This window comes from Mobula hypostoma, chromosome 20, assembly GCF_963921235.1.
Source record: "Mobula hypostoma chromosome 20, sMobHyp1.1, whole genome shotgun sequence".
In the NCBI taxonomy this organism is placed as follows: domain Eukaryota; kingdom Metazoa; phylum Chordata; class Chondrichthyes; order Myliobatiformes; family Myliobatidae; genus Mobula; species Mobula hypostoma.
Window position 1 is genome coordinate 33585693 of NC_086116.1, and position 27130 is coordinate 33612822.

Sequence of the window (27130 nt, forward strand, 5' to 3'; positions counted from 1 at the left end):
ATGCTCTTTTAGAATCTACAGTCATTTCAGGCCGCAATCTACTGAATTTGTTTTAACTACATTGCTTTAATTTACACAAACTTGTAATAAAACTATTGACATTTATAGATTTTAAAACCTACATCTATTCTAGTGGTAACTGTTCTGTTGGGTGAGCACCTGAATGTAACTGTCTATGGCCAAACTAAACTAATACTGATTTATAAAACATATTGGAACTTTAACATTTTCCACAATGGTAACTGAAACAGAGAATTAGAAAGAAAAATTCACCCCACGATAAATGCATGGTGGCATCTGAGAATGTTGGCCTCTTTAACGTAACGCAAATCCCTCTTAGCTGTCTCCCGAAAACAAACGGTGGTGTCTGGTTTACTGAAGCAATTTATCCTTGCTCCAGGACCACACACAGTGGTGCTGCCTCAGCACTGATGTTCGGTTCACCTTCCTCTCAAACAGGAAACCCTCCGCCATTCAGAAATGCAGAAGAGAGAGAGAGAGGGAGCTCTATGTCTGTAACAGCCCCCTTGCTGAGAAATCTGGAGTGAGCACACACACACTCTGCCTGCCAAACTTTATAGTCACTAAATTACTTCTGATGAGTACTTCATGGGAAAATATTTTTTTTAAAATTTCGTGAGGCCTTCCAAGGGTTGATAACTCTCCAAGGTCTCTTCCACTAAATCAGCTAAAGCCTTTGAAGAGAATGCGTGACTGGTAAAATGATTTTCATCTTGAACCAGGGACTGATTTTATATCAATTTTTCTCTCAACTCAAAAATATACAGATTATATTAATCATGTGCTTTATCTCACACTGAATCTGTGAATCAGTGACGTATCATACAGTCTCCATTTCATAACCGTGTTGTGTAAAGAGAGGAAAGACTTTTTTCCTACACCCCCGGCACTCGTTAACATGACAAATGCATTTTTCAGATATTTTGCAGGGCCTGTCAGTGGAGCACGAATTGGCAACATACTGGGGTCAAATTCCTCTTCCAACGCCAGTGTGAAACAGGTGCTAGGAATCAAACCTCCGGTCCTGTATTTGTGTCTGCTCAGCCTCTTCCAGTTGGGATATGCAGACAACCATAACCATTGTTCCCTGTTTGCCCGCTTGTTTACTTGACTGGTAACCAATGGACAACATCTGTCCAGCTTGTTCTCTTTAGCTTAAAGTTGGTCTTCGGTAAAATTCAAGTAAACATTAAGCTTGGTTAAGTTCTGAAGTATCTTGTTCCTAAACTATTGGCATTTGTTCCCCACTAGAGATCAGAATGGAATCACACAGACTTTTACAAAGGGAGGTCCGGTGGGTAGGATTTGCAATCTGACTTCAACTGTAAAAAACCTTTGTTATTCTTGACCAGGTGGTTACCTGAGAGAGATTGAGAGAGATAGAGAGAGAGAGAGAGAGAGAGAGAGAGAGAGATAGAGAGAGAGAGAGAGAGAGAGAGAGAGAGAGAGAGAGAGAGAGAGAGAGAGAGAGAGAGAGAGAGAGAGAGAGAGAGATGGGGAGAGACAGAGAGAAATACAGAAAGGGGGAGATAGAGAGTGGGGTGAGAGAGGGGGGAGAGGGGGAAGGGGAGAGGGGGAAGGGGAGAGGGGGAAGGGGAGAGGGGGGGTGGTGAGGGAGTGAGAGGGGTAGGGGTGGAGCGGAGTGGGGGTGAGAGAGAGAGAGAGAGGAAAATAGAGCACAGTTTGTGGTACTTTACTGAGGATTCACTTTAGCTTGGCTTAGAAATTTCCTTTGTGGGTGTGCTTGGAGCTGAGATTTCTGGTCCCTAGCTGTGCATAGAGTAAGGCAGTGACAAAGGGCAGTGAGATGATCACTGGATGGACTCAACGCTTGTACTTTGAGCTGAGGTCATTGGTCAGACGAGAGTTCCAGGTTTAGCACTGTCGCTCCCATACCACTGGACGTCTGCTAATTCTGAATAGAGGGACCTGTCCATGTAGCAAGTGTCCTGATAGGGCCTGAAGGAAGAGAAAGTCACAGTCAGTCAAACCCATCATCGGCTATTTAGCAAATCGTACAGTAGCACATTGCTAATTTGTAGTTCACTAGTCATAGAATGAAACAGCATGGAAAAAGGCCTTTCGGCTCAACTCATTCATGCTGAGCAAGATGCCATTAAGCCAGTCCTAATTCCCTGCATTCGACCCATATCCAGCTACCTTTTCTATCCATGTAACTGTCTGAGTATCCTTTCAATGTTGTTATCCAGATGCATCATGGCTTGGTACCGTAGCTGCTCTGCTCGTGACTGCAAGAAATTGCAGAGAGTTGTGGACACAAACCAACACATCACAGAAACCAGCCTACCCCCCCATGGACTCTGTCTACACTTTTACCCCACTGTTATCAGATTCTTCAACTGTTCCCTATTACGATAATATGGACTCCTGAACTCACTCTCTACCTCATTATGGTTTGTTCCTCATTGCCTGCCTGCACTGCACTCTCTCTCTAACTGTAACTCTTTATTCTGCATTTTGTCATTGTTTTATTTTGTACTACCTCATGCACTGTGTAATGATCTGAATGTATGACATGCAAAACAAAGTTTTCCACTGTACCTTGATACCTGTGGCAACAATATCACACAGTCCCTTCAGCCTGTCCTAATGTTCAGTGGCTGATTTATGACCCAACTTTAGAGACCGTGTCCTTTCCCCAAAATAACTCTGAAAGCTGACATAAATTGGGGGACCGCTTTGCCAACCACCTTTGCGCCATTCGCCAAAAGCAAAATTTCCCGGTGGCCAACTATTTTAATTTGTATCCCCATTCCTGTTCCAACATGTCGGTCCGCGGCCTCCTCTTTTGCCACGATGAGGCCAGTCTCAGGGTGGAGGGGTAACACCTCATATTCTGTCTGGGTAGTCTCCAACCTGATGACATGAACATTGTTTTCCCCCTCCTCCTTCCATTCCTCACTCTGGCCTCTTACCTCCTCTCCTCACCTACCTATCACCTCCCCCTGGGTCCCCTCCTGACAACATCTGTACCGATCACGATGTCTGTATCCGTCCCAGGGTCCACACCGCACTGGTCACAGGGTCAGACTGATCCGGTCACAGGGTCAGACCGATCCGGTCACACGTCTGTGTCTGTACTGACCACGTCCCCACCAGTCCCAGGGTCCACACCGCACTGGTCACAGGGTCAGACTGATCCGGTCACAGGGTCAGACCGATCCGGTCACGGGGTCGTACTACACCGGTCACACATCTGTGTCTGTACTGACCACAACGTCCCCACCAGTCTCAAGTCTAGTCTGTTCCTATTCACCTTCTCATCTCGGCTTGTCCAGATAATTCTGTAATGTCGTGAGTCTCTCAGCCTCACCATCTCCTTCGGCAGAGGCAGCTTCCCACAACCCTCTGAGTGGAAAAAAACATCCCCACAGATCTTCTCTAAATCTCCTCCCTCTCTTCTCTTGCTTTAGACACCTCCACCAAGGCAAAACGATCCTTACTGTCTCCCTCAACTACCCCCTCGTAGTTTTGTATACATGAAACCACACACTACGGCAACAACTTTATCACCACAGAGGTTTCATTTTAAGACTGTACAGAGGAGCAGAATTAGGCCATTCAGTCCACTAAGTCTGCTCAACTCCATTTTCCTGCCTTCTCCCTGTAACCTTGGATGTTCTGACTAATCAAGAACCTATCAACCTCCGCTTTAATTATACCGTGACTTGGCCTCCACAGCTAACTTGGGAGTTAATTAATTCCACAGATTCACTACCCTCTGGCTAAAGAAATTCTTTCTCATCTCTGTTCTAAAGGGACATACTTCGGTTCTGAGGCTGTGTCCTCTGGCCCCAGACACCCCCATTACAGGAAACATCCCCTCCAAATCCACTCTACCCAGCCCTTTCAATACTCAATAGGTTTCAATGAGATCCCCCCTCATTCCTCTGAACTCAAACTCGAAATTCTAAGCTGATTTTGTGGAGGAGTTTACTGAAGTAACATACACCACAAAGGGAATACACAGAAACGGACTGTGCAGAGTGAGGGACGTGTACCACACGGCTCATCTTTACTGTACCTCTACTTTACTGGGCTTTGGTGAGTTGGCGAGAGAGTCTGCTCATCGTGAAGTGGGCTGTTTTCTGTTGCTTCTCTATAGGACAGCAGGCGAAAGAGGACCAGGTAAGATTGAATATTAGTGAAAAAGAAGAAAGTGAGGAAAAGGTTAGTCAGAACTTGAGGTCAGAAGGTTAGTACGAAACATGCCTTTTAGTGTTGAAATGACCAAGAACCCGTTTGGTAATGAAACTGTGTGTTACATCAGTCAGACATTTCATATTCTGCTTGGATTTTAAGTTGCATGCACGGTAGAAGACAGAAGACAAAGAGGAAGATTACAAAATATAAGACGATACAACAATTCCATCACTCACTCTCACTCCAACTGTTTATTCCAAGAGCTCTGGGGTACAGAAGGAGGGAAGTAGACCATGGCATTGATGAGACTGCACCCGATTTGGTCTACGCACTTGAAGGATATATTTCCCTTCAGAGCAGATTCTCGTTGACCAAAAGGTTGTTTTAGCCCATAAGACATAGGAGCAGAATTAGGCCATTTGGCCCATTGAGTCTGCTCCACCATTCCATCATGGCTGACAATATCCCTCTGAACCCCATTCTCATGCCCTTTCCCCAAAACGTTTGATGCCTTACTAATCAAGAGCCTTTTACAAGCAAAGAGAGAGCTGATTTAATCTACATGCACAGCAGCTGAAGGGTGGATCTTTAATAAAATAAATACAACTCTGAGGTGGTAGGACTGGATGGATGCTGTGATAATGTTTCAAACCCAGGGGCAAAGGTTTGAGAACACAAACCACCAGGCTCAAGGACAGCTTCTATCCCACAGGTATCAGACTATTGAACAGACCTCTCATACAATCAAAATGAACTTGTGATCTCTCAGTCTAGCTTGTCACTTTAGTTATCTGCCTGCACTGCCCTTTCCCTGTAACTGTAATCCCCCATCCTCTGTTTGGTTTCCTTTGGTACCCTCTCGATGTGTTTATGTACAGAATGATCTGCCTGGATAGAAAGATGAAGATTATCTTTTTTAAGTTTAGAGATGCAGGCGGGGAGTAGCTCTGCACCGCCCAGCAACTTCCAACAACCCAGATTTATCCCTAACCCTAACATGGGACAATTAACCTACCCGGTATGCCTCTGGAGAGTGGGAGGAAACCGACAGACCCTGGGAGAACCCAGGTATTCCAAGGGGAGGATGTATAGAGACTCCTTACAGAGGATGCCGGGACTGAACTCTGAACTCCGATGCCCCGAGCTGTAATAGCGCAGTGCTAACTGCTATGCTACTGTAGCTTTATGTGTTACATGGACACACAAGGGTTACCCACCCTCATTGTTGGTGGAGTTGTGGATAGAGGGTTGTTGTGGGTACAATGGGACACTGACAGCATGCAGAACTGGGCAGAGAAGTGGCAGATGCAGTTCAACCCAGAGAAGTGTGAAGTGATTCACTTTGGAAGGTCGAACTTGAAGGCAGAGTACAGAGTTAATAGCAGGATTCTTGGCAGTGTGGAGGAACAGAGGGATCTTGGGATCCATGCCCATAAATCCCTCAAAGTTGCCGCACAAGTTGATAGGGTGCTTAAAGGTGTGTGGTGTGTTGGTCTTCATTAGTCAGGGGATTCAATTCAAGAGCCGTGAGGTAATGTTGCAGCTCTATAAAACGCTGGTTAAACGACACTTGATGTATTGTGTTCAGTCCTGGATGCAGAAGCTTCCAAGAGGGTGCAGAGGAGGTTTACCAGGACGCTAACTAGATTAGAGACACCGTCATATGAGGAAAGGTTAAGTCAGCTAGGGCCTTTTTTCTGGGGAGCGAAGGAGGATGAGAAGCGACTTGATATTGGTGTGTAAGGTGATAAGAGGCACAGACAGAGTGGACAGCCAGAGCCTTTATCCCTGGACAGCCAGCATCATTTTCCCAGGGCAGCAACGGCCAACACTAGAGGGCATCCATTTAAGCTGAATGGAGAAAAGTACAAGGGGAGATGTCAGAGGTAGAATTTTATACAGAGAGTGGCAGGTCGTGGAATGTACTTCCAGGGGTTGGTGTTAGAGGAAGATAGATTAGGGACATCTAGGAATCTCTTAAGTAGGCACAAGGATGAAAGAAAAATAGAGGGAAAAGTGGGAGGGAAGGGTTACACTGATCTTGGAGTACGATAAAAGGTCAGCACAATATCATGGGCTGAAGAGCCTGTACTGTGCTGGAATATTCTACCTTCTATTTAAATAAATATAAGGAAAACATATATGTAACCCTGATCCTTGATGGCAACTATTGTAACTTAGGTAGGCTCCCCAGAGAGCATGGTTACTGTACGGATATTGTCCCCTGTAGGGTCCTATCCTCGAATTAATTAACAATGGAGCCTGAAGTTTGGCAAAAGGGCTTTGAAGCGATAATGACAGGTGAAGGAGAGTTATGAATAAAAGCTGTACGAAGACAGTGGGCTTTGTTGGCGGACGGCTAGACTCACCCACTCTGCCAGGACACGATGTGGTGAGGACTGCTCGATGGGGAAGTCACGGCCAGTTCAGCAGGCTGCGTTGTGCTCCTCTGACTGCGAGGTGAAGCTGTCCGAGAGGGAAAAGAGAACACAATAATGGTCAGACAGAGATCCATGCAGGCAATACAAAACCTCTGACAAAGCCTGACTCACGGGTTAGATTTAGGATTAAGGCATTCGACTCAGTATTAAGCTCACAATGGAAGGAATAAACCATTCTGCAGCAATGTCAATACCATTGTTTGTAACAAGGCTGCATTCACTATGAGTGCACACCGCTGGTCACACTAGCGTCCCTGCCTCTGAACTGTCCTGTCAGGAACATACGTCACTTCTGCTACTGAAAACTTCCACTCTCTCCCATTTTGTGTCATAATGCAAGTTCACGTTGATTGTCGCTCACGTATACAGCTAAACAAAACACCGTTCCTCTGGGGCCACGGTGCAAAACACAGTAGTCACACACACCACACATAGTTACAATACAGCATATATAGTCACAAAATAATATTTGCACAAGCCCCTGAATGACATGGGCTGAAGACTGATAGAGTCAGATATACTGCTCGGACACAGGCCCTACAGCCCAACTGGTCTGTGCCAACTGAGATACCCTATATAATCCCATTTGGCCCATATCCCTCCAAACTCTTCCTATCCACTCCCACTGCTGTCTCCCTGTGATCGCGTGAGTTTCCTCAGGGTGCTCTGGTTTCCTCCCACAGTCCAAAGATGTACTGGTTGGTAGGTTAATTGGTCATTGTAAATAGTCCCGTGGTTAGGCTAGGGTTAAATTGGGGGTTGCTGGGTGGTGTGGCTCGAAGGGCCGGAAAGGCCTATACTGCGCTGCATCTCGATCGATCGATCGATCAATCAATCAATAATAAATAAATAAATGCCCACCTGTCCTTTAGCCAGCATTGTACCTGCCTCAACCACTTCCTCTGGCAGCTTGTTCTTTTTTTTTTTGGCGTGTGCCTGAGTGCGTGCGTGTTTGTGCGTGTGCGACTTGCGTGTCCCTGCGTGCGTCCCTGATGATGTCTTTTTCATGGTTTTTACAAGGCGCGGAGAGAGAGAGAGAGAGAGAGAGAGAGAGAGAGAGAGAGAGAGAGACTGTGTGGCACGCCACTCCTCACACAAATATTTTCCCCTTTATTTTACGAGGTCAAGTTGCGATCTCGACACTCAACCTGGCACGGATGAAAAGCGTACTCGGGAGTGGACCCAACTGGTTTCGAACCCGGGGACCTCCACTCCCAGGTCCAGCGCCTATGTCTTTGCACCACCAGCCGTCCCTGGCAGCTTGTTCTATATACACACCACCATCTGTATATAACAAGTTGCCCCTCTACTTCCTATTTAATCTCTCCCCTCTCACCTTAAACCTACAGTATGCCCTCTGATTCATGATTCCCCAAAGCTGGGAAGAAGACTATGTGCATTCACCCCTGATGGTTTTATACACCTCTTTCAGATCACACCTCAGGCCCCTATGCCCCAGGGGGATGAAGTCCTACCCTTATCCAACCTCTCCCTTTAACTCAGTCCCTCGAGTCTTGGCAACATCATTGTAATTTTTTTTCAGGACTCGTTCATGCTTAATAACATCTTCCCTATAACAGGGTGACCGGCACAAAACTTCAAGAGCGGCCTCGCCAGTGTCCTTACAAACATCCTGGAACGAGCTGCCAGCAGAAGTGGTGGATGCAGGTTTGACTGCAACATTTGAGAAAAGTTTGGATAAGTACTTGGATGGGAGGGCCACAATGGGCTCTGGTCCAAATGCGGTTCGATAATTCTCTAAGACTCTAACCGCACTGTATACACAGTGCTTTGACTTACAAAGGCCAGCATGCCAAAAGCTTTCCTCACTACCCTGTTGATTTCATGAATTGTACAAATTCTTTTGTTCAAATGGACCCCAAATGTCTTTGACTCTTTCCTTCTGTTATTTGTTCTGAAATTCTGTTCCAGACTTACACACCGAACAAATCATAATGTATCCCAGTTTCAGGATTCTATTTTCAGTGCAATTTTCTTCTCACCTCTTATCTCTAAACTACTGCAAACTGCCTCAGGTTAGATGGATCTGCACATTGGTAGAAGGAATAAAGGCATACACTATTTTCTAAACTAGGAGAAAATTAAATGAAGTCTATTTCCGACAAGACTTCTCTGGACTGTAGAGGTTCCAGTGGTTTCTGTGAGTTCAGTGTTGATAGCAGTGATGGATTTCTTCTGATTTCGAAGGGGCATCAGTTTAACTTATCTCATCTGCTGCACACAGTCTCCGTGACCGACCGCTCTGTTTGGTCCTCAGCCTTGCCCATTTCTTTGTGCTACTGCAGAAGAGCTTGGACAGCACATCTTGAAACTCCTGCCTGCCGTGAAATTTCTGCTCGGGAGAGATCTTGCCGATGCAGGATGTCCACCTTATATCTTGTTGGTATGCTCACTCTTGGCGTAAAAATTGATGACTTGAAGCTAAACTGTCACATCTACCTCAGCCTCACCTTCTAGTTTGGTTGTCCTTTGCCCAGTTTGATTCCTTCTACACCTGTTTCTGTTTAGCTCATTCAACTCATTATGTCATTGATCATCAGCATCCTGTTTGTTATCTTTGTTTAATCATGCACTGGACCATATATTTACTAAGTAATCAAGTTTTTGTCTGTAAAGTGGTCTATTTCTTAATATGTTATTTCCTTTAATAAAATACAAACATTTCTCTGTAACATTAAACTTTTTGGAAAATGAATGTTTGGAAATCTAAAATTTGCTCTTTTCTACTGACATACTAATGCAGAAGACAAAAATAAACATCTAAAACACAATTTATATAAAAAATCTAGGGTGCCTAAGACTTTTACACAGTACTTTAATGCTGAGGCTTTATAAGGCATTGGTCAGATCCAACTTGGAGTATTGTAAGTTTTGGGCCTCTTATCTAAGAAAGGATGTGCTGAAATTGGAGAAGGTGCAGAGGATGTTCACAAAAATGATCCCGAGAATGAAGGGGCTAACACATTTGGAGTGTTGTTTGATGGCTCTGGGCCTGTACTGTTGGGCGGTGGGGTGGGGGTGGGGGATCTCATTAAAACCTGAAAAGCCGAGACAAGAGAGGACAAGGAGAGGACATTTACTATAGCAGGGGAATCTAGGACCGGAGAACACAGCTTCGGAATAGAAAGATGCCTCTTTAGAACACAGGTGAGGAGTAATTTCTTTAGCCTGATGGTGGTGAATCTGTGCAACTCATTGCCACAGTTGGCTGTGGAAGTCAAGTCATTGGGTATATTTGAGGCAGAGTTTGATAGGTTCTTGATTAATCAGGGCATCAAAGATTAAGGGGAGAAGGCAGGAGAATGGGGTTTTAGAGGGATAATAAATCAGCCATGATGGAATGACAGAACAAACCCGATGGGCCGATTGGCCTAACTTATAACCCTCTTAAAATCTACCCCATTTACATTTGCTTGGATATCTTCATCATGCAAAGATACAGCAAAGAAACAGGCCCTTCAGTTCATCGAGTCTGTGCAGAACAAGAACCACCCATTTACTTTAATCCCAATTTGTTTTTCCCACATTCCCAGCAACTCCCCTGCTGGATTCTACCTCACACCTATGCACTGCAGCAATTTATTTATTATTTATTTTGTTTATTTTAGTGATACAGCGCAGAATAGGCCTTTCCGGTCCTTCATGTCGTACTGCTGAGCAACCCCCGACAACTCCGATTTAACCCTGACCCAATCACAGGACAGCTTACAATGACCAATGAGAGGGCCCGGTACATCTTTGGACTGTTGGAGGAAACTGGAGCACCTGGAGGAAAGCCAGCCAGACATTCTACAAACTCCTTATAGAGGGCACTGGATTGAAATCTGAACTCTGACGCCTCGAGCTGTAATAGCCTCGCGCTAACCCCTATGCTACTGTGGGTCCCAATTAACTAATCAACCACACGTTTTTAGGATGAGATCATAACACTGTAAGATAAAGGAGCAGAATTAGGTCATGGGTCCATTGTGTCTGCCTGTCATTTAATCATGGCTGATTATCTTTCAGCACTCCCTCCCCCCACACTCTCCTGCTCCTGTTTTCCCCTTTACCAATCAAAAACTTATAAATCTCTGCCTTAAACACACCCAATGACTTGCTCTCCACAGCCATCTGTGGCAATGAATTCCACAGATTCACCATCTTCTGACGAAAGAAATTCCTCCTCGTCTCCATTCTAAAGGAACATCCCTCCATTCTGAGGCTGGTCGTTGACGCAAACCATACATTTCACGGCATGTTTCGATTTACATGTTACAAATAAGGATAATCTTTATCTTTAAAAACATTTTATAAGCACCAGCTAATAGCCTTTTATACCGGCGAGAACTCTGTAGAGAAAAAACACAGCAGCTAGTATATTGAATTCTCTGACAGGACAAAGGAAATGCAAGTGACTACAGTTGACTGCGGGCTCCGGATTATATCTTTTGCTCACACTCCTGTCAAGAAGCGTGGAATGCACTGGAGTTCCACACGGGCTGCATGCAACATCTCACTCACCCCAAGCTGACCAGAAAAGATTCGCAAGCATATTACCAGGTCTCGAGGGCTGTGATTACAAGGAGATGCTAGGATAGGCTGGGACTGTTTTCCCTGGAGTGGAAGAGGCTGACAATGAGCAGGGCTTCCCAGCCATTTTTGTGCCATGGACCAATACCATTAGGCGAGGGGTCCGTTGACCCCAGGTTGGGAACGCCTGTTATAGAGGGTGACCCTATAGAGGTTTTGGGGCCACCATAGCATAGCGGTTAGCACGGCACTATTACAGCTTGGAATGTTCCAGAATTTGGGGTTCAATTCCGGGGCTGTCTGTCAGGAGTTTGCATGCTCCTCTACGTGAGCGCGTGGGTTTCACAGTCCAAAGATGTACTGTTTATTAGGTTAATCGGTCATTTTAAATTGTCCAGTGATTAGGCTAGGGTTAAGCTGGCAGGTCCCTGGGCAGCGCAGTTCACTGGGTCAGAAGGGCTTGTTCCGCACTGCATCACTAAATAAAGAAATAAACAACTACAATTAAATGAGGGAAATAGATAAGGTGGACAGATAAGGTCACAGTTGTTTTCCCAGGGTAGAGGAGTAGAGATGAAAGATTAGCTTTATTTGTCATATAAACATTGAAACAGTGAAATGCATCATTTGTATCAACATCCAACACAGTCCAATGATCTGCTAGGGGCAGCCCCCAAGTGTCACCATACCTTCAACACCAATGTAGCATGCCCACAACTTACTAATCCTAACCTGTACATCTTTGGACTGCGGGAGGAAACCGGAGCACCCAGAGGAAACCTGCACGGTCACAGGGAGGAATCGTACAAACTCCTTACAGGCAGTGCTGGGAGTTGAACCCCAGTCGCTGGCGCTCTAAAGCATAATGCTAACTGCTACACCACCATGTCGCCTACAGGACAGAGAAAGATGAGAGGAGGAAGTTTTAAAGGGGACTTGAGGGGCAACTTCTACGACACAAAGCATGATTGGTATCTGGATTGAGTTGCCAGAGGAAGTGGTAGAGGTGGATACAATTGCAATATTTGGACAGGAATATTTGGACAACACTTAGATGGGAAAGGTTAGAATGATGAGAGTCAAATGTGGGCAAATGGGACTTGCTCAGATATGGACACGCTCGGCTGAAGGGCCTGTTTCTGTGCTGTGTTACTATGTAACCACTGAACCTAGAGATATTAGAAAAGATACTGACCCGAGCAATGTGTATACTCTTCGCATCTGGCCCCTCACCTACGTGTCAACCCCATCTATCACTATCCCATTTGCTACCAGATACCTGGCTGCATTAACCTGCTAAATTTAATACAGTGTTAAATTTTTAGTTGTTCACTGTACATTCATGTTTTAATTATCTAACATTAATTCTTTAAATGTTTCAATAAATGTATAGTTCTTAAGACATTTTGCAATAACTTTTATTAATATTTATTTATTTAGAGAATCAGTGCAGAACAGGCCCAATGAATCTTGACACCCAGCAAGCCATCTATTTAATCCTAGCCTAATCACAAGCCAATTTACAATGACCAATTAACATACCAACTGATACATCTTTGATCTGTGGGAGGAAACAGGAGCACCCAGAGGAAAACTACTTGGTCATGGTGAGGAATATACAAACTCCTTTACAGAGGACACCGGAATTGAATTTCAATCTCCAACGTCCCCAATTGTAAAAGTATTGCACTAACCGCTATGTTACTGTGGCATGGTAAAGTCTTTTAAAGATGTGAATCACTTTCAGGGACTTTAAGAGTTCAGGAGGAGGAGGACAGAGGTGTTAGGGTTGGTTTGGGACTGGGACTCAGGATGCGACACTTGAGGTCTGGCCTTCAGTTACAGCTTGACCCACAAGAACCGTGGGTGATAGGAGCCACATAGGCCACAGAAGGGAAGTGTGGAAGCAAGCTCCAACTCTGGACAGTTGGTCAGAAAGTAAACGATGTGGTCTACAGAATATCCACTCAGTAGCCGTGACCCACCTGATCCCACTGTGCAATAGTAAAGATGTACTGATGTCTATAGCTGATGGAGGGAGCACTTCAGATATTTAATTCCTAATCAGTCATGTATGTTTTTTTTAATTGCACAATTTGTCTTCTTTTGTCTACTAGTTATTTGTCAGTCTTTCTTCATTACTGTTCCCTCTAAGGTGTGCGAGTGTGTGGCTGCATAGTAACACAAATGCTCCCATGCACATAGCCTTTGTTGGCGCGCAGTTTTAAGGACATGTAAAAATTTCCTGCTTAGAGCAGTGGTTGGTCTGCGCAGCTATAATAAAAAGACAGAGGGAACGTTGTAGATGATGTATAAATTTTTCACAAATTCTACTGTATTTTTTCATTTTGCTGTCCCACAGTAGTATAGCAGTCAGCTCAGGATGTCGAAGTTCGGAGTTCAATCCCAGTGTCATCTGTAAGGATTCTGCATGTTCTTCTGTGGAACATGTGGGTTTGCACCAGGTTTCCTCCCACAGTCCACAGACCTACTGGGTAAGTTAATTGGCATTGTAAGTTGTCCCATGACTAAGTTAGGGTTAAATTGGGGTTGTTGGGAGTCGCTGGGCAGTGCAGCTGGAACAGCCTACTCTGCGTTGTATCGCTAAGTAAATAATAAATTAAACAAATGCCTGCAAGAAAATGAATTTTATTTTATACATTTACATACTTTAATAAGAAATTTTACTTTGATTTTGATATAGAACAGAAGAAGGACCTTCGGCCCATGAAGTCAATGCCAGTACCCACATTCACATTTTATTCTGACCCATATCCCATCAATAACCCCCAGATTCATCCCCTCATCCACACACTCCGTACAATTTACATCGCCAATTACTCTACGAACTGGTACGTCTTTGGACTGTGGGGGGATACTGGAGCACCCGGAGGAAACCCAGGGAAGAAGGTACAAACTCCTTACAGACAGCAGCGGGAATTGAACCCTTGTTGCTGGTGCTGTTAACTCTGTTATGCGAACCATTGCGCAGCCATGTCACCCCACCGTAGAGCATAGAATCAAAAATGGAACAGTTTGTGTTATTCCAGACTATTTCGAGCATTTTTACACCACATTCTGAGGAAGGTGGGGGCTTCAGAAGAAATGTCGGAGATTTTTATCTTCTGTTGACAGTAAATCACTTAGTGCAGGAAATGTTGTAAATTTGAAGGATAATGTACTTGGAAGTGCAGGAAGAGGGGGAAGTAAGTTAAAGGATTATCTGGCATTTTCTTCAAAATGAAGCCAAGAGAAATTCCAATTACATTTTGGCTGACCTTTGACCTGTCTCAGTTTTATTGCATCAGATCTGGGGATATTCCAGTTGCCTGTGCTATCCGCTATTTCTTCTTTCAAGTGCGTAGAAGCAGTCTGGAAAAACCAGACGAAAGGACAACGTGCTTGGTCAGTATTGTCCAGCATTTAAGGAGATATCTCATAAATCTCAGTGCATTCTACCTCTAACTCATGAGTTTTAGAAGAATGAGGGGGATCTCATCGAAACCTCCGAATATTGAAAGGATACAGGACGTGCAGAGGATGCTTCCCATAGTGGGACAGTCTAGGACCAGAGGGCGTAGCCTCAGGATACGTCTACCCACTTAGAACAGAGATGAGAAGGAATTTCTTCAGCTAGAAGGTGGGGAATCCATGGAATTCATTGTAGAGACAGCTGTGGAAGCCAAGTCATTGGGTATTTTTATAGCAGGGGTGCTGGATTAGTAATGGTGTCAAAGGTCAAAGGAGGATGGAGTTGGGGAGGGTGATAAATCAGCTACGACTGAGTAACTCAATGGGCCAAATGGCCTAATACTGCTGCTATGGTCTTATGGAGTTCGTACGTTCTCCCCATGACTACATGGATTTCCTCTGGGTGCTCTGGTTTTCTCCCACATGTCAAAGATGCACAGGTTAGGTTTAGTAACTGTTATGTTCGTGAGAGAACATAGTGGTATTTGTGGGCTGCCCTCAGCACATACTTGGACTGTGTTGGTCGTTGATGTAAATGATGATTTCGTTGTATGTTTCAATATTTCAATGTACATGTTAAAAATAAAAATAATCTGATCTGATCTAATCTAATCCCTCTTCAGGCAGTGCTCATTCTGACACTAGCTTTATTTGTCATGTACATCAAATACTGTGAAATGTGCAATTTACGTTAAAACAAATCAGTGAGCATTGTGCTGAGGACAGCCTGCAAGTGTTACCATGCTTCGGGTGCCAACATAGCATGTCCACAACTCAGTAACTCTAACCTGTACGTTTCTGGAATGTGGGAGGGGACCAGAGCACCTGGAGGAAATCTACATGGTCTCAGGGAGAACATGCAAACTCCTTATGGATAGCAGTGGGAATTGACCCCGATCTTACAGCTGTTGTAAGCATTACACTGATCACTCTGCAGGCACTTTTTTTTAAATGATGGGAAGTTCCAGGTAATGCCAGCAATGCCCTAATACTCCTGAACTGAAGGGGTGGTTAAAACCACCTACAGAGGCTGGTCCAGAGTTATATGTACACTCAACTGCATAAGGGAAGACAGATTTCCATCTCCAAACACCCTTAGTGCCACCAAGCAGGTTTCAAAGTTCAAAATTCAAAGTAAACTTATTATCAGAGTACATACACTACCCTGAGATTCGTTTCCTTGCAGGCATTCACAGTAGAACAAAGTAGAATCAATGAGAAACTACACACAAAGACTAACAAACAACCAATGTGCAAAAATAGACAAACTGCAAATATAACACATAAATAAATAAATAAATAATACTGAGAACATGAGTTGTAGAGTCCTTGAAATTGAATCTGTAGCTTGTGGAATCAGTTCAGGGTCGGGCTGAGTGAAGTTATCCATGCCAGTTCAGGAGCCTGCTGGTTGAGGGGTAATAACTGTTTCTGAAGATGGTGGCGCGGGACCTGAGGCTCTTGCACCTTCTTCCCAAGTGGTAGTAGTGAGAAGAAAGCATGGCCTTTCATTCTGACAATCTCACAATAATCTGCAGTTACTCAGTTTCTCTTTAAAGTTCCAAATTTATTTAATTCCTTCAATTTAAATTCCCCTGTTACTACTGTAGGATTTGATCTCTTGTCAGTGGATCAAAGGTTCAGACCAGTAATCTAACCACGATGCTACTGTCCCCTTAAATGTGGTTAGGATATCTGCCTCAGTGAGATTGATTCCCTCCTCTCTCAGACTGGAAAACAAATTTCTTATCTCCCCTCTAATCCAAATCCACCTATTAATAGGGTGGCAAGGTAGTGTAGCAGTTAGCACAACACTTTACAGTGCCGGTGACCCGTGTTCAATTCCCAGGGCGGTGATGTCAAGCAGTACTCCGAGTCTCCAGGGTCTAAAACTCACTACATGCTGCAAAATGTCCAGAGGGCAACCATTCTGTGAGCAACAATCACAGCACAGCGTGGAAGACCATTCAGCCCTGAGTATACGATAGCCCATATAAGGACCAACATGGTTCACCCAATTCTCTCGTCCCTCAAGTCTATGCAATTATTCCTTCTTCAAATATTTAGCCAATTCTGTATTAAGAATCAATATCCATACTCTTATAGAGCAGTCCATTCCGAATCCATCTGACCAGCCACAGCAATAATCCCATTCCCAATCCATTTGACCAACTGCATCAATATTCCCATTCCCAACCCATCTGACCAGCTGTACCAATATTCCCATTCCCAATTACTTGTTGCATCAGGAAGAATTTCCATGTGGGCCCTCCAGTCCTCTTGCTAAACATTTTCTCATTGGATAGTTTCTTCTTGCTGACTTTAACCCTAACTTCAATTCTCGCCACTTGTAAGGAGTTTGTATGTTCTCCCTGTGACCGTGTGTGTTTCCTCTGCATTCTCCAGTTTCCTCCCACAATCCTGAAGTTACAGGTTGAAAGCAAGAGATTGGACTGCTGAGCAAAATGGATAAGCCGTGATGAAATGGTAGAGAAGACACAACAGGCCATATGGCCTAATTCTGTTCCTGCATCTTATGGTCTTATTCCGAGGACATACAGGTTAGGGTTAGTAAGTTGTGGGCTGGAAGCATGGAGACACCTGTGGGCTGCCCTCCCCACCCCGGCACAGTGTTTGGACTATGTTGGTCGTTGACAAAAACGATGCATTTCACTCAATGTTTTGGTGTACATGTGACAAATAAAGCTAGTTTTACAAACTAGCTGGTCTTGGCCCTATTTGTCTACCTGCACTGCACTTTTGCTCCTACTGTTAACAATTCATTCTCCTGTTTTCTTCTTACTGTTTTCTATTTATGGAATCATCTTGCTGCATGGCGCGGCGCATGGCCAAGTGGTTAGGGCATTGGGCTCATGATCTGAAGGTCGTGGGTTCGAGTCTCGGCCAAGCAGCGTGTTGTGCCTTTGAGCTAGGCACTTAACCACACACTGCTCCAGCCCACTGGCAAATGCTGGGGGTTAACCTCGTGATTGACTGCCGGGGGAGTCTCGTACTCTCAGTGGCTTCACACCACAGAAACCAGCATAAGCACCAGTCTGATGGGCCACAAGGCTCGGGACAGACTTTAACTTAAAGCATGGCATGTAAAATAAAAGTTTTTCCCTGTGACAATAATAAACCAAGGTGGTAGGGTCAGTGGGGTGTTGATGGGACCATGGGGAAAATACGGACAAAAATTAGTAGGGGAAAGGGGAAAGGGAGAGCCCACATAGATTTGATGGGCCAACTGCCCCATTTGATGTCCATAGGCTGTATAGGAGCCGTTTGGCCCAGCATTCCATCATGGCTGATTTATTATCCCTCTCAATCCCATTCTCCCACCTTCTCCCTATAATCTCTGGCGCCCTTACTCATCAAGAACCTATCACCTCTGCTTTAAATACACTCGATTACTTGGCTTGCACAGCTGTCTGCGACAATGAATTCCACAGATTCACCCTTTCCAGCTAAAGGATTTGTCCTTATCTCTGTACTCTATGGATGACCTTGTCTTTTGAGGCTGCATCCTCTGGTCCTAGACTTTTGCACCCTTGGAAACACCCCCTCAAAAACGTAACAAGGCACGTGGAAATATAGACATACGGATCTCAAGGGGATTGCTGAGGAGAACAGGAAAGTCTATGAGATGGGTTGGCATACACTGGAGATGTTTTACCTGAAACAGCTGACGTTCCTTTGGATGGTTGAGGCATACGGGTTGTCCTGCTGTGACCAATGAAGGCACTCTGTGCTGGGGAGTACGGGGAACTCCGGTCTGATGAGTCGGAATTTGTGTGAATGAGTCTATTGTGCTCCTTCAGCGTGGCCGAGGACCTCTCGTACCACGACCTCAGCTCATCGGACAGAGCAGTCCTGTTTGTGCTCCTTTCAGCGTTATCCTTAACCAGGGAGGGAGTCCGAACAATTTGTGAGCGCGACGGCATCAGCTTCACGGCAGCCATGTCCTCGCCGCGCCAGGAGTCCTTGTAGATCCCGCCTGCGGTGTAAGAGTTGGAAGTTTTAAATTGTGCCTTCACGCTGTAGTGTCCCTCCTGGTCGTTCTCCAGGCTCCGTACCACCACCGGCGTTGGGCTGCCATCGATGTACAAGGGGTACTCCTTGATCCTGTACTGCGACGAGGGCTGGCTCTGGCTGTGAAGGTAGACCCCGCCGTTGGCGCCGCTGCTCTTGCCGGCCAGGTTGGGCATGCTCCCTGAATTAGTGGAACCCAGGTTCCCGGCAGATCGGTGCCTCTGGCGTTCCCGGGATTTGGAGGGCGAGTCCTCGGCCAGCGTGGAGTAGTTGGCGTGCATGTGCGCCGGGTAGTAATGTTCCGAGCTGGAGTGACTGGCGCAGGACGAGCAATCGTCCAGGGGGTCAGAACCGTTACTGCTACGAGTCCTTGGGGTGTAGAAGTCCGGACTCCCAGTCTCGTTCTCAGACATAACCAGCTTGCTCTGAGATTCCAAGCTGGAACTCCTGTGTCTAAAGTGCTGTGCCAAACTGTGAAGGTGGGTGGGGCTGATATCAACTGACCTGTGAGAAAGAAACAAAGTGTGATAAAATCGTGATGTGGGGAGATGCTCACTACATCAACAGCACTGAGGTCCAGAGGACTGACAGCTTCAAGCTACTACAGTACTGTGTAAAAATTCTTAGGTACACTAGATTTTTTATATGGTTTCAGATGGTATGGCCTCCACAGGGCCTTGATCTCAACATCAGCAAGGCTGTCTGGGATTACCTGGAGAGACAGAAGCAAGTGGGACAGTCAAAGTCTGCAGAAGAACTGTGGCAAGTTCTCCAAGACGTTTGGAACAACCTACCAGCTGATTTTGGGCTGTACCTAAGAGAACTGATGCAATTTTAAAGACCAAGTGTGGTCACACCAAATATTGATTTGATTTAGTTTTTAAAAATTGTTTACTGCTTTTTATAGTAATTTTTTGATATTTAGAAACTTTTCCTTATTTGTGCCTAAGACTTTTGCACAGTACTGATAAAGCTTCAACGTGACATCCTTGCTTTTATATATTGGTCCTCTCAAAGTGAAAGCTAACATTACATTTACCTCCCTCACCACTGACTCAACCTGCAAATTAATCTTTAGGGAATCCTGCACAAGGACTCCCAAATCTCTTTGTGCTTTTGATTCTTGAATTTTCTCCCCATTTAGAAAATAGTCTGTGCCTTTATACCTTCTACCAAAATGCAGATGAATCAAACCTGGGTAAATTTCCAATAAGTTAGAGATAATTTTTAAAAAAATATACAGAAAATTTTTATTTCATTGGTTTTGAAAGCATCTTCACTGTACTTATTTTGTTTTACATGTGCCTAAGACTTTTGCACAGTAATGTACACGTGACAAAAAGTTAATCAATATATCTGTAAGACTGGAAACTGGTTAATAATTTACTTAACATTTTTGGATTCTTTTACTTTAACGAAGGGTTAAATATTGTTGTTTGTGGGGCGTGTTTGTTTTTAGTGGTTTTTGAGAAGCTGGAGCATGTGGGAAGTGTGTGTCTACATTATTTACATGGTCACAAGTGGCAGACAGCTGTTGTGAGGGACAGGATCAGTTGTTTTGCAGGAAACATATCCTTTAGAGTCATCGACTAATGCAGCACAGAAACAGGCCCCTTGGCCCATCTGGTCCATACTGTAGGAACTGACTGTCATTTTCTTTGCTGTATGACAATTACCTGCTTATATTTTAAGTATTTTTATATGTATAAAAGTTTATTATGGCTACACAAAGGATAATTCTGAAAACTCTGTTCTTCATTGTGAATAGGTGTTTTTTCATTGGTTAATTTTACTGCAGTATTGCACAAGTATTTTCTAATTGATTATCTCTTATCTACAGATTAGAATGGGATTTTTCTGATCTCGGGTATGCTAGGTGCTATCTTTAGTTCCTCTTTCTCTTCTTCAAGTAGCAGAGATCCTTGAACCTGTTCTGTTCCTATTCTTACTGCTTTGTCAACTCTTAATGAAACAAGTTTTATGTCTCATTCCAACTTCAAAAATTGTTCAGCCCTCAACTCTTCAAACCCCTCTCCTCCATGTACCTATGTTAAATGTTGCAATCGTACCCACCTTGACCACTTTCTCTGGCAGCTCGTTATAGGTCCTCACTACCTTCTGTAAAGAAGTGACTTTTTCTGACTCTTAAATCTCTCCTGTGTTATCTTGTATCTGAGCCTTCTAGTTTTGGACTCCCCGGTCTTGGGGTTTCAGACTTTATCCATATCCCTCATTATTTTACAAACTTTTATGGGGACACACCATGTTCTGCCCAGCAGACCCTGCTACACCACCAAACATCACAACAGTCTCCTCAGAATCTGGGTATAAAATTTTCAAATCTTTCTGCTTGTGGACAACTGAAATAGGAGCAGTAGGCCATTCAGCCCATCATGTCAGATCATGACTGGTTCTGTCTCATTTTTCTGTACCAATTGGTCGTGTCCATTCCAGCTACCGCCTGTAAGGAGTTTGTACGTTCTCTTTGTGACTGTGAGTTTTCCTCCAGGAGCTCTGGTTTCCTCCCACAGTCCAAAGACCTACCAGTTGGTAGGTAAATTGGTCATTGTAAATTGTCCCGTGATTAGGCTAGGGTTAAATCGGGGAATCCTTGGGTGGTGCAGCTCGAAGGGTTGGAAGGGCCTGTTCTGTGGTGTATCTCAATAAATAAATAAGCTTCGTGACCTCACTCTTAAATACACTCAGTGACTGCACATCCGTAACCCTGCAGGGGAGAGAATTTCAAAGTTCCACAATTCCTTCTCCTCAACTCATTCCTGAGGAGCAACTCCTTATCTTAAGGCAATTAAGATTCATTTAATATCCCAGTGAGAAGCAGGACTAAATGCCTCTCACCATCTTTGCTCTCAAACTCCTTGCGAGAACCTTCAAAGTTTCAATGAGATCAATCTCAATTCTTCTAACATGCACTCAGTGGCCATTTTATTAGGTATTCCTGTACACCTGCTCGTTAATGCAAGTATCTAATCAGCCAATCATACGGCAGCAACTCAATGCATAAAAGCATGCAGACATGGTCAAGAGATTTGGTTGTTGTTCAGGCCAAACTTCAGAATGGGGATGAAAAGTGACCTAAGTGACTTTGATCATGGAATGATTGTTGGTGCCAGACAGAGTGGTTTGATTGTCTCAGAAATTGCTGATCTGGGATTTTCACACACACAGTCTCCAGAGTTTATAGAGAACAGTGCAAAAAACAAAAAAAATCCAGGTGAATGGCAGTCCTGTGGGTGAAAATGCCTCATTAATGAGAGAGATCAGGGGAGAATGGCCAGACTGGTTCAAGCTGACAGGAAGGTGACAGTAAGTGAAATAACCACACGTTACAACAGTGGAGCATCTGTGAATGCACAACATGTTGAACTTTGAACTTGAGCTACAGCAGCAGAAGAACACGAACATAAATTAAGTGGCCACTTTATTAGGTACAAAAGGGAGCTGACGAAGTGGTCACTGAATGTAGAAAAGTACAGCACAGGAAGGCCCTTCAGCCCATGATGTGTCGACCTTTTAACCTACTCTAAGATCAATCGGACCCTTTCTCCTATAGCCCATAACTGCTGTGTATTTACTATTTTAGTAATATTTGAATAATCTTTTTTTATATATATGTTGGCGCATGGCCAAGTGGTTAAGGCGTTCATCTAGTGATTTGAAGGTCACTAGTTTGAGCCTTGGCTGAGGCAGCGTGTTGTGTCCTTGAGCAAGGCGCTTAACCACACATTGCTCTGAGACGACACCGGTGCCAAGCTGTATAGGTCCTAATGCCCTTCCCTTGGGCAACATCGGTGGCGTGGAGAGGGGAAACTTGCAGTATGGGCAACTGCTGGTCTTCCATACAACCTTGCCCAGGCCTGCGCCCTGGAAGGCGCAAATCCATGCTCACGAGACTAATGGATGCCTATACATATATATTCTTCAATTAAGTATTCTTGTTTGTCTAAATAATTAATTACTGGTTATATTTATAAATATGTTAATTGCATACATCATCCCCTGACACATAGTGGCCTCGCTCAAAGATGAAGTTAGACTGGCATTTTTGGTCTCCTGGGTCTTTCTTTGAATTAGTTTACTGTTTTGAAGTTACAAAGCATAACAATAATCCTCCATTTTTCTTTCATTCATGTGCCCTTCCAACAGTCTCTTAAATGCCCCTAGTGTACCAGCCTCTACAACCACCCTCAGCAGAGCGTTCGAGGCATCCACTACTCTCTGAGTAAAAAATCTACTTCTAACATTCCCCCCTATACTCTCCTTTACTCACCTTAAACTAATGTCCTCTGGTATTGGCAATTGCTGCCTTGGGCTGTTATCATCATATACACATGTATAGAGACACACACATGCATGTATACGCACACAGACCAACCAACACACACACACACACATACACACACACACACACACACACACACAATTACTTTAAATCCCATTTCCAGGATTGTCCTTCTATCGATAATTTATTGCTTAGTTTCTTCACAAGAATATTTTTACGAAAACCTCAGACATAGGTAATAAATAATAGTCTGAAACCATCGTAGTAAGCACATTATCCAAGACCAACAAATTCCCAAACACCATGAAGAATAACTTTCTTAACAAAACAGGTCAAGGACTTGGACAGAATTTGCATAGATTTTAACCTTAGTTGCCTGCTTATCTGTTATCAGGAAATGCACAGATCAGTCCACAGTGAGTATCACTAAATTAATCAGTCTGACCCAGAGAGTCCAAGGACATTTGTCCTTCAGATCTCTTGAGCTTGTGTTTTTCCTTAGTTTCCTGTTTATATCTTGTGTTTTTTTCCCACTAGTACTCTCATTTAGCATCCAAGACAAACACCAAGGGTTATCTTCCAGCTCACTCACCGTGTGGAATGTACGTAGGGGGGGCTCCGTATCCGTAGGTCGGGCGTGGAAGGCATGCTGGACTGTGTGCAGTTCCAGTGTGGGGCACCTCTCACAGGACTGCTCTGTAGTGAACCTCCGGCCCCTGCCTCTGCGCTGTTCCCCACACTGGGGAATCGCGTGTGTCCACTCGGCAGGCTAAGTAACAACACATCACCGGGAATTATTCAAAGCACCATCCGTAATTCCTCAGGTAACAAAACAGACCAGAACCCAAGCCAGCAAGACCTTGACCATCTCCAGACCTGGGCCCACAGGTGACAGGAACATTCATACCACACAAGTGCAAGGTGATAGCAATATTAACAGGAGAAAATCCAATTCTCACCCTCTGACATTTTCCCGCTTTTCCCTCCATTTTTCATTCATCCATGTGCCTACCTCAGAGTCCCTAATGTAGCTGTCTCTACCACCACTCCTGGCAGTGTGTTCTAAACACTCCTTATTCTCTGTGTAAAAAAAACTTATTTCTGACATCCCCCCCATACTTCCCTAAAATCACCTTAAAATTATTCCTCCTCATATTAGCTACTTTATAGAACAGAATATGAATAGTACAGTACAGCCCTTCACCCCACAATGTTGTGCTGACCCTATAACCTTCTCCAAGATCAATCTAACACCTCCCTCCCACATTTCTCCATCATCCACGTGCTTATCTAAGAGCTTCTAAAATGCCCTTAACCTATCTGTCTCTACCACCACCCCAGCACTGTGTTCTTCGCATTTACCAGTCTCTCTGTAAAAACCTACCTTGACGTCCCCCAATTACTTCAAAATTATGCCCTCTCATATTAGCCATTTACAGCCTGAGAAAAAGCTGGCTGTTCACTTAGAATATGCCTCTTACCATCTTGAATACATTATCCTCCTTCACTCCAAAAGAGAAAAGCAATAGATCACTCAACCTATCTTCATAAGACATGCTCCCTAATTCAGGCAGCATCCTGGCAAATCTCCACTACACCCTCTCTAAAGCTTCCACATCCTTCTTATAATGAAGCAAATAGAACTGAACACAATCCTTGTTGCTGGATCCAATGGGTTAATATAATTGTTATTTTCATTGCAGTTTGACAATTAATTATACAGTATGCTTCTATTTTATATAATTACTTATATACAAATAACTGTTTACAATGCTTCCCAATGTTGTCACAATAGATATATACGAATTCAGTGTGGTCCCCAAGTGATTATCCAAGGTACAGTATAATTCTGGTAAACCTTGGAAGCTTCTTTGTTCTGCATTATTTGAATAAGACCTATCTCATTGGTCAGCCCTTATCAACAAATTTGAATGAAATATTTCCTAACTATGAGTACAAAATAGCTGCACCGCAAGGCAGCATTATCTTAGTTTTATTGTCCCTCCCTTCACTTAGACCTCCATCACTGTTCATTTTAGTTTTCCTTTGTTCTATCAATGCTCAATAAAATGATCATGAAGTAACACGTTTTGTGCCTCTTTCATGACTTCTGAAAGAAACTTGGATCACAATATCATAATCCAACATGGTCTAACCAGGGCTTTATAGAGCTGCAATATTATCCCGTGGCTTTTGAACTCAATCTGCTGACTAACATAGGTTGTAAATAAAACAAAGTAAGGACTTTGTAAATATACTTCAGCACTTCTTCACCACTGTGATTAATTCAGTGCCTGGTGTGCAGGGACTGACCTGGAGTGGCTGTGTGAGGCTCGTTTCTTCACCTTCTCGTATGGCTCATCTAAGGATGACTCCTTCCACATTTTTGGTTTGATGGGCGACTTGTCGTAATCACTGTGATGGTAGTGCAGCTGACGTAAGCCATCCAGGGACTGCGGCGGGTGGGGTCTCTGATGCGAGGGTGGGCGGGGAGGGAGGGCTTTGTGCGGAGACTGGATGGGTGACGAGAGGCTCGAGCCGTGACAGTCCTCTGCAAAACAAACAAAGGCTGCAAGGTAATGACCATCTCCCCTCTACACTCAGTCCTGGTGCAGGTGCACCTTCAAAAGGCAATGCCTCAAAAAGATGGCATCCATCATTAAGGACTTCCATCACACAAGACATAGCCTCTTCTCACTGCTACCATCAGGAAGGAGGTACAGGAGTCTAACGATACACACTCAACAATTCAGGAACAGCTTCTTCCCCTCCGCCATTAGATTTCTGAATGGACAATGAGCCAATGATGAATCCTTCCCTCCAACATAACCCTCCATTTTTCTTTCATCCATGTGCCTATCCAAGAGTCTATTAAATGCTCCTAATGTGTCTGCCTCAGCTGCCAATTAACCCACCAACTTGCACATCTTTGGGATTTGGGAGGAAACTCATGCAGTCACAGGAAGAATGTGCAAACTCCACACAGACAGTGCCAGAGGGTGGGATTGAATCCAGATCACTGGAGCTGTGAGTCACTGACTTTACCTGCTGTAGGTCTGAATCAGGTCATGTTTGCAGAACATAGCGCCAGCCCGGCTCAGATCTTTATCTCGGTTGGGATGGATTGCTTAGTTCCAACACATGTCCTGAATTCTTTATCAACAGTGACACGTGTGTATGCATGGGAGGCAGCAGCCACCAGCAGAGATCCATCGCACCCCAGCCCATCCAGGCCATGCTGTCTTCTCACTGCTGCCATCAGGAAGGAGGGCCATGTGAAGCCATGGGAGCAGGTGGTGGATGGTCATATGAGCAGTTGGTGCACATCACAAGTCCTGGTTATGCGACCACTGATGCCAGGCAGACAATCTCCAAAGATTGTTGGTAATGGCTGGAGTCACCTGTCTTGTAAAGACACTGCTCAGAAGGCGGCAATGGCAAAACCTTTCCATAGAAAAAATTGTCAAAAACAATCATGGTCGTGGAAAGACCATGATCGCCCACGACATGGCACATAATAATGATAATGATGAATGAAATTATATTAACTAACAAGCCTCTTCCACTGAAATATGTATCTCTTTTTTAAATATACAGTATTTCTGTTTTTGCACATTTTTAAATAATCTATTCAATATATGTAATTGATTTACTTGTTTATTTATTATGTTTTATTTTATTTATTACTATTATATTTATTTATTTTTTTCTCTCTGCTAGATTATGTATTGCATTGAACTGCTGCTGCTAAGTTAACAAATTTCACGTCACATGCCGGTGATAATAAACCTGATTCTGATTCTGATTTTGTGACTGGTTTTGAGATCACAAGGTGTAGCTCTGTAAACAAAATGGGTCTCAGCCTGAAACGTCGACTGTACCTCTTCCTAGAGATGCTGCCTGGCCTGCCGTGTTCACCAGCAACTTTTATGTGTGTTGCTTGGAATTCCAGCATCTGCAGATTTCCTTGTGTTTGTGGGAAGGGTCTCGGCCCGAAACGTCGACTGTACCTCTTCCTAGAGATGCTACCTGGCCTGCTGCATTCACCAGCAACTTTTATGTGTGTTGCTTGAAATTCCAGCATCTGCAGATTTCCTTGTGACTACTTCTACAGGTTGCGTACCCAATTATTCAAAATGCTTGGGGCCGGAAATGTTTCTGATTTTGG

At 44.2% G+C, this 27130-nt stretch overlaps 1 protein-coding gene across 11 annotated transcripts in view; it reads right to left on the reverse strand.

The window, feature by feature from the left end:
• Positions 1-1383: 1383 nt before the first annotated feature.
• The window catches only part of frmd4a (FERM domain containing 4A), a 523313-nt gene continuing 497566 nt past the window's right edge, over positions 1384-27130 (reverse strand). For 10 of the 11 annotated variants that reach the window (XM_063072636.1, XM_063072634.1, XM_063072635.1 and 7 more), the window contains 5 exons: positions 25276-25513; positions 23555-23731; positions 18307-19166; positions 6555-6651; positions 1384-1980 (listed from right to left, as the gene is read on the reverse strand). In XM_063072636.1, coding sequence (XP_062928706.1) covers positions 1878-1980; positions 6555-6651; positions 18307-19166; positions 23555-23731; positions 25276-25513 — 1475 coding nt within the window. In that variant the 3' untranslated portion in view covers positions 1384-1877. Of the gene's footprint in view, positions 1981-4066; positions 4142-6554; positions 6652-18306; positions 19167-23554; positions 23732-25275; positions 25514-27130 lie in introns of all 11 variants that reach the window. The other variant, XM_063072633.1, reaches the window with a different exon arrangement.